This window comes from Vigna radiata, chromosome 6, assembly GCF_000741045.1.
Source record: "Vigna radiata var. radiata cultivar VC1973A chromosome 6, Vradiata_ver6, whole genome shotgun sequence".
In the NCBI taxonomy this organism is placed as follows: domain Eukaryota; kingdom Viridiplantae; phylum Streptophyta; class Magnoliopsida; order Fabales; family Fabaceae; genus Vigna; species Vigna radiata.
This window is the reverse complement of record NC_028356.1, coordinates 30,274,129-30,282,825: the sequence shown is the minus strand read 5'-3', so window position 1 is coordinate 30,282,825 and position 8,697 is coordinate 30,274,129. Positions and strand designations below refer to the sequence as shown.

The window sequence follows — 8,697 nt, the reverse complement described above, 5'->3', positions numbered from 1 at the left end:
ATGAAAAATGGTAGAAGAATGGAAAAGCAAACCCTAGAAAAGATGAAAAGGAGCCTAAGCATCCAAGAGATCCTCTCCAGAGAGCAAAATTAGGTTTGGTCGTTCTCCCCTGTCAAAAGAATGATTCTGAACTCGCAATAGGAGTATATATAGGTGAGGAGCGCATCAGAAAACAGGCCCAAGTCCAACGAGCCACCGTCGGGCGGTTTAAGTGTGCCGCCCGGCGGTTTGCCACAAATCGCACTACCGCCCGGCGGTAGGGGTCTAACGCCCGGCGGTTTCCCTCTAATCCCAAATCCGCCCAGCGCCAACACTAGGTGCCTACTCCTCGCCCTGGACCGCCCGGCGGTTTAAGTGTGCCGCCCGACGGTGCGTCGACTCTTTAAATCTTCATTTTTCTGCTCTTTTCTTGAGTCAACGACCTATATCTTAAACTTCATTCTTTACTTTTCTCAAATTAGCTAAAAAACAATGCAAAACAAGCATAAAATCGCTAAAAACAACTTTTGACTCTCTCCAGACTCATTTATTGAGTTTTGCTTGATTCTAAGCTCATTCCGAGTAGTAAAGGGTGTAATTTGGTCCAAATTGACATATGAAAATAATTGTTTTTCAACCTTCATCATATGTGTGTGTGTATGTGTATGATTATGAGATGGTTATGATGATGAGGAATATGTGAATGATTATGTGAGTGGTATTAATGGACGTAATTTCATGATCCTCATGGAAAGGATACATGGTGGTGTTATGTGTTGTTGTTGTATGAATGTATGGAGCTTTGTATCGGTGGTTTATCCTGACACTCTCAATAACTCCAACTCAAGTAGAGATAGATGGTTATGTCGTGGAGAGTAGTAGGAGATCTTAGCCTGAGGGGCCTTTCTCCAGTTGGCAAAAGCACGTTTGAGGACTAACCTTGTGTTTGGTAGGGTGAAACCCATTGGCAATGGTTCTGCAAAGTAGTAAAGGCCACCACAAGTGCATAAATCACCATAGTTCGACATTCATAATAAGTTTGAATGAGTCAAGTCTAAGGTTGTGATATGATTATGATGTATGTTTTATTTTGTGTGTAATATAATGTATGATGAAATTTTATTGTATTATGATGAATTGTTTTACTACTAGCTTATCCTTCCTTTTTGTATTGTATGTCTTTGTGTATGTTTCTCTTTTGCGATGATCACCTTAATAGATATGAGCTTAGGGAAGGCATCTTTCTAATTGTCTCAGCGTGGGAGTGAGGGAGAAACAACACTATAGATAACTTCTGAAATTCTTCAGGTGTAGAAATTTCTTCTGTAAAAATCTCAAGTTTCTTTTGTAAGTTATCATATTTATAATTCTTATTTTAAAGGTTTTATACTACTAAATTAAAATGTTACAAAATATATATATATATATATATATATATATATATATATATAATCTTATTTTTATTTTTAAGTTTCACATTATTTTTAAGACATAAAATTATGATACTTCTTGTTTTGTTTATCATATCAGTCTTTTCCTTCTATTATATCAAGAAAACTTATGTTTTGACTTACAAATTTATTTTGTACAATATATATTGTCATTTTGGTATAAAAGATAGTAGTTTGACCATTCTGACCATTTTTTATTACATATTCTGCTAAACGAAATATTTTATGAAATGCCACATAAATAATTTATGTCTAGTAAATGACATAAAGAGTAAAATCTACACATATCATTCCAATACTTATCATCTTCCCTTTTTCGTTTCCACTAATTTAATATTATCTTTCTTCTTTGACACTCCTTGGTTTAAATACATGGTTTGAAATTTAACGAAAATATGATAAAAGGAATTATTTCTCAATTTATTTCAAAAGGTTAGGAATAAATAATTGTCAAAATATAAATTAGAGGTAATATTCACTAGAAAATGGTAAATTAAGGGAAAATGAATTTGTCACAAACAAATAATAAAAAATATTTTCAATTAAAAGAAAAGAGTGAACAGAAACAAAAATTGATTTTTTTCCCTTATAAATGAAAGGTAATTTTTCAACTAATAAGTGAAGGTTAATTTAAATATATTAAAACCGTATTTTTAAAAACAAATATATTCTTTTTAGTTACAATTTTATATTAGACACATTCTCTCTCAAGTAGTAGTGGCAAAATAGACTAATCTGGTATGTTTAAGTCTAATTCGACTTTGATTCATAAAAAACAGATCGAACTGAACTAGTCCACTAGTTAATAATGGATTTATGTTGAGTTGTCGAGCTACTAGACAGGTTGTCGAAGTGATGTCAGACTGCATTTAAATAATCTATAACTTTTTTTAATATAACATTCATGAATTTGAATTTTTCTTAATATTAAGACATGTTCATATATAATATAATTTATCACTTGAATATAATATTCCTATCGCTGAATTAAGCTAAGTGAGGATAAATTGTTTATATTTAATTTTATTAATGATGTCAAATTGTCGGATTAACACTTCAGATTAACGAGACAAGTTGTGTCGAGCTGTCAGGTTGAAGATGTCATCCCGACTCTTTTTGTCATCCCTATTTCTATGTTACCAATTTCCCAATTTTTTTTTCTTTCAATTCTACTTTTCTTCACTCACTTCCATAAACTTAATTCTATTTTCCCACCCCGGTACAAAACGACATATTGCAAAGCTATTTCTGACGCACTAACTTTCCATATAAGATGTTATAACGAAAGTAACATATAAAATTTTAGATATAATCTCTTCATTTGTTCATCTTGAAAGCCTTATGTCCCAACACTGATATTTAGGGATAGTTTCATAAAATCTTTAAGGAAAATGTTTTTTACACCACTTGCACTAGTTAATAACTCACTTTTAAGAATGTTTTGGTCATTAGAAAAGTTAATTTTTGTATATGTAAAGAAAGAGAGTTAAGAGGTAAATAGTAGGTGTAAAGTGTGTTTAAAAATTTGTTTAAGTATCCAAATAGTAGTACCGAATCTTTTAACATTACTCTCCAATAGTAACAGTTTTTTACCAGTGCCTACCATTGAAACTAACAGCGCTAATACTAGCATAGATTGACACTGCTTACACACTCTCAAACAACTCATTGTGAAATTATCAAATCTACCAGCTAATGCAATCGAGATAATAAATTGGACAATTAAGTAAAGCAAAAGCATGCTTCTTAGCTTCACTTGTCAAACAATAATGCTATAATACTTTCATTGAAGTTGAATTTATGTACAAAACTACTGGCTGAAATATTCATGAATTAATCATCTACATATAAACAGGCTCAATTTGAGCAAAAAATATGCATCTATACTACTTTTTTCACATTCAAAAAGCATCCCAAAGACCCCCTTCCCTCACATAATATGCAAGGGAAAAAATTTGAAGTGTGTTTAAGCTGCTTTTTTTAATAAGAGTTTCAGAACACATTTCCTCTTTTCTACTATTAACAGTGATGCAGTCCTGTGGTTGGGTTGGTGTGAGGGATGTAGTTGCAAATATTAATTGGATGCAGCTCAATCTTGGGATGTAGCAGAGTATTCAAAGAGAAGGCGTTTAGATGGAGCAGATTGGAGGAGCACTCGCAAACGACTTGTAAGAAGATAGCTCAGTGTCCATTGCATTGCCATCTCAGACTCCTTCATTTGCCTAACAATGGTGGCCTGAAAGAAAAATGATAGCAGGACAGGTTCTCAGTGAAAATTAAAGTATTTAAGATTTCACTATAAAACAAATAATAGATGCTTCTATATGATGTAGAAACTAACAAATACATCTCCCTAATTTGAATGATATGCTTCTACTTTAGACTGTCTACTTAATGGAAATCAAACATCTCCTTAATCGAAGTATTATATTTAGATTGTAAAAATAAATTTTACAAAAAGGTATTTAGTTTACAAACAATAAAGTGAACAAGTGCAGAAACCACTTAGCATTAACAATGTTCAGAGTGATTAACGAGTAACTGAGCACTTGTTATTCATAAAATGACATTTGTTGTTTTGTACTTATATTTAGTCATCACGGTTAGAAAAGAGTTGCCATCTGAAACCCATTTAAAGGTATAATCTATTGCTATATATATATATATATATATATATATATATATATATATATATATATTAAAGAATGTCAAAGCTAATTTTCCCCCTCTATTGATATTTGATACAGATTTTTAATTGATTTACACAAGAACTAAATTATAATTAACTGTAAAAATGGTGATGGGAAGCAAGGATTTGAGAATTAACTTGTTTTCTTATGATTACCTGAAGACGTTTACCAAGCTGAACTTCAACTTCTGTACCAAACGATATATTACTGGCAAGTGACTTGAGAGGATCTGCTGTAGGATCAACAGAAACTAAACTGGGTATCTGAGGTGCATAGACTAGCCTCCACCTAGCCTGGCCAAACTCGCCCTTCCCTTCTATTCGTGGCATTAATTTTTCCAGAGTTGCTGTTGCAAGCTTTTCAAAAGCAAGCTGACCATTGCCTTCCAAAATGGATTCAGCCAACTGACTCTCAAACTTTCTGGCAGCCTGTATAGTTAAAAACAATTAATAGAACCAGTCTTCCTGAAAATCAAATCATAAAGATGCTGATTTTCACAGATGAAACAATTCACATTAACACTGACAAATCTCTTACAATCCACATAACAATCCTAGGCTCCAAGTGTTCTCTTCCAACCGGAGATTATGAGACATAAATCAGCTTAAGGACCTGATCTAATACTAACATAATACAAGTAAGGATATGAACTTTTAAGATTTCAAATTATGTATTTCTCTTACATGATCAGATGTGAAATAGATTGAATATCCAAAAGTTAGTTCCTATATCATGAAAATGACCGACACATTACATCATTCCATTCTGTTAGTAATTGCTGAGATGAATTAAATTGTTTTCTTATATTTGATTTACTAATATTTATGTTAAAGAAATGTGAATTTGGAAAGTCAAATAATAATAACAATAATAAAAAGAAACCACATTTTTATTTCAGAACTGATGATCAAGGATTCACTTAGAACAGAAAGAGTAAGGATTCGATAGTGTGGGAGAAAGGAGTCTGACAAACTTCATAGGTGAATAAAACCATTTGAGGGGTAGGTCCCTCATGTTTTCATTTCATTTGTGGTTCTCAATTTTGTTTCTCTATTAATTATAGTTTTTCTATTATTCATTCTGATATCTAGAAACCTAGTCGTGTCTCATTTTGATTTTAGGAATTTTGTTACGATCATTGATGAATATTCGAGATGTAATTGGGTTTATCTTATAAAACATTGTTATGAATTGTTATCCATCTTCACATCTTTTTTTGAATGAAATCAAAAATCAAATTGGTCAAGTAATCAAAATTTTAAGAAGTGACAATGGCAAAGAGTATTTCTCATCCACTTTTTCTATAGTTTTGAGTTACATGGTATATTACATCGGTCCACTTGTCCTCATACATCACAACAAAAATGGTATAGCAGAAAGAAAAAATAGACACTTGGCTCAAACTGCACATACACTTTCGCTTGGTGCCCATATTCCTATCCATCACAAGGGGATGCCATCTTAATTGCATATTTTCTTGTTAACAGGATGTCATCCTCTCTCAATCATAAGGTTCCTCATGCCATTCTGTTTCCAAATGATCCTCTCTCACATTTCTCATCGAGTTTTTGGTTATGTATGCTCTGTTCATGATGTGTCTCTAGGGTTAGACAAGCTTTTTGCTCGTGATATCAAATCACTCTTCTTAGGTTATTCATGACTTCAAAAAGGGTACTGGTGTTGAAACCAAGTACTATACATTTACCAATATTATATTCTTTGAAAAGACTCCTTACTTCTCTCCATCTGCTCACGATGTTCAAGTCATACAAAAGTTTCTTCCTATTCTAGTGGCTGAGTCTAGTAACGACAGAAGGTGATTTATTCTATGATCCAGAGAGATATAGGAGGTAGGTTGGAAAAATTATTTATCTCACTATTACAAGGCCTGGTCTATCTTTTGCAGTCGGGATGATTAGTCAGTTTATGCAGGCTCCATGTGTTGGCCATTGGAATGCTATCATTCGCATTCTAAGGTACCTCAAAAAGGCTCTCGGACAAGGGTTGTTATTTGAAGATTGAGGAAGCATTAAGGTCTCTATGTACTATGAAGCAAATTGGGCAGGTTTGCCTATTGACAGATAGTTTACTACTAGATATTGTGTTTTCCTTAGAGGAAATATTATTTCATGGAAAAGTAAGAAACAAAATGTAGTGGCCCAATCGACAGCTGAAGCTAACTATAGGGCAATGGCATCACTAATGTATGAACTTATGTGGGTGAGCGGTTCATTCAAGAACTTAACTTCTATGACATCCAAACTATGAAGAAGTATTGCTATAATCAAGTTACTCTCTACATTGCATCAAATCATGTGTTTCACAAGAAAACAAAACATTTAGAAATTGATTATAATTTTGTTTGTGAAAAGTTGTTGACACAAGAAATGTGTACTGAGTTTGTTGGATCAAATGACCAACTCACAAATGTGTTGATCAAGTCTTTAAAGAGATCTCAGATTGAGTTTATTTGTTCCAAGCTGACACATACAATTTGTATACACCTTGAGGGGGAGTGCTGGAATAATTATTAAGTCTACTTATGTTAGTATAGTTAGTAGGACTAAAGTAAGGAGTAGTGTGTTAGGTTATCTCCACTTCTTGTACCTGGTTTTGTACCTAGCAAGTCAGGACAATTGCTTGATCTTCTATCTCCCTATTGTATCAACTCTTGATGAATATAAATAGAAGATACAAACCAAAGACGTAGAAGAGAATTTGTTTTCCAAAAGAACCAAAAAACTAAAATATACTCAAATTGAAGTCAAATGAAATGCTACTACGCCTTGAAATGGGCTCAAGCGTCTGAACAACCCTATTTGTTGTGGGGGCAGCAAGTGGGCTTCATCAAAGCAAGGCACATGGGCTGCACACACCAACACTATTGGTGGTGTGGGACTTAGTGTGATAACACAACTGTTGGCATTGTGATTGCCAATGAGGGCTGCACCTTTCTGGCACATCTATTACCTAAAGTGATGGCAAACAGTGACAACAGTGATGGCAAATAGCGTGCCTTCAAAAGATTGAAGGCTTTGATACCAACTTTAACTATACAAGGAAACAAATAATTATTTTATAGAGAAAAATCACAACCAATTACATTCTCATCACATCAATCTGTCATAATCAATCTCTTTAAAATAAGGAAATAAAAGAATGTTGAATGAATTGGAAGATCTAAAGATATTTTCTCCTAACCACAATGGAGATATTGGGGATATTTTTACCCTACTAGTTTGCTATTTAGAACAGCATGTTTACCTCAGTGGGTGAGAGTGCATCCTGTTCCATAGAACGAGTTGAGGTCACCACAAGTTTGTCCTGCCAATTGCTAGCTCTACCTTGAATTCTGAATTGCCACTCAGATCCCACCAAAGCTAAATCAAGCATTGGATCTAGTCCATACTCAGGCTCAAATTTTGCAATGTTTAAGTGCTCTCGATTTAGTCTCACCTGCATTTCAAAAGGTATGAACGTGAAGAATGTGTTAATAAATCCCGAAGACAAACCAAAAGAAAACTAGCCTCAAAGAAACCACACCAAAGTTCACAATTTGCACGAGTTGCAAAAAGAAAATGATACATATACCTGTGTTGCAACTAGATCGACTTCACCATTCTCAAATGTTAGTATGCCTCTAGGTTTTATCCATTTGGGATGGGCCCGACCATTTAACTCAAGCTCTCCACTTACACTGAAATTAAGAATCAAAGGATAAACTATCTTCAACTCTGGTCCAAGAACAAGCTTCAAATCATTGAGACAGGTTTCTACATTTGGTTTAATCTGCACTTGCTCCATCTGCTTTTCAACCTGAGTTGACTTGTTAGCCGTCACTGTTGTTTTTGAAGGAAAGAAAGGTATCAATACGTGTACTTATCAGCCATTGTGAATAATATAACATAATGAACAAAACTAAATTATTAATAGCATAAGCAAAAGTAGAAGATCAAGGAATCAAATTAACATAGAGGTATCTCCTGATACAAATTATGAAATATGTGAGATGGTTAAGTGTAAAATGCCATTTGTAAATTATTTAGCCCTTGTCATGGTTCAGCTGACTCAACAATACATATGATTAGCACATTTGATTGTTGTGCAATAATGATTTTTGTGCTGATTGATATTTTAGGTAGTTTTAGATTTGATTCTGTTGGAAGTATCACATCGACTAGAAATAAGACCAACTTATAGTATATAAACGGATGCAAACCTCACCTTACAAGCCGGTTGAGTTAGACTTTGAGTTAGACTTAAAGTCCACTTCTTAGCATGGTACCAGAGTCAGATTAGAATCTGTCCTAGTAATATTTGTTGTTGTTGATCATTCCACCCGCTATCGGATCACCCATTAGTTTAGTTCTATGCTTGAGATGTATATAACTCGGCATGAAGAGGTGTGTTGGAAGTCTCTTTATAAGAGATTCCTACTATTTTTAATTTTGTTTGTATCTTGATTTTATTGCTAGCATTTCAATATCAGACGTATGTAATGAAATCGAATAAGAAAGAAATTATCTTTTTTTTAAACCTAAACTAAATCCACAAAACCGGTTTATAAGATGAGATTT

At 33.5% G+C, this 8,697-nt stretch overlaps 1 protein-coding gene across 2 annotated transcripts in view; it reads right to left on the bottom strand.

The window, feature by feature from the left end:
* Window positions 1–3,186: 3,186 nt before the first annotated feature.
* LOC106764580 overlaps window positions 3,187–8,697 on the bottom strand; it is a 44,639-nt gene continuing 39,128 nt past the window's right edge. The window contains exons 20-23 of one of the 2 annotated variants that reach the window (XM_014648846.2): window positions 7,712–7,959; window positions 7,385–7,576; window positions 4,276–4,548; window positions 3,187–3,666 (exon numbers count right to left, since the gene is read on the bottom strand). In XM_014648846.2, coding sequence (XP_014504332.1) covers window positions 3,520–3,666; window positions 4,276–4,548; window positions 7,385–7,576; window positions 7,712–7,959 — 860 coding nt within the window. In that variant the 3' untranslated portion in view covers window positions 3,187–3,519. Of the gene's footprint in view, window positions 3,667–4,275; window positions 4,549–7,384; window positions 7,577–7,711; window positions 7,960–8,697 lie in introns of those variants that run through there. The other variant, XR_002668270.1, reaches the window with a different exon arrangement.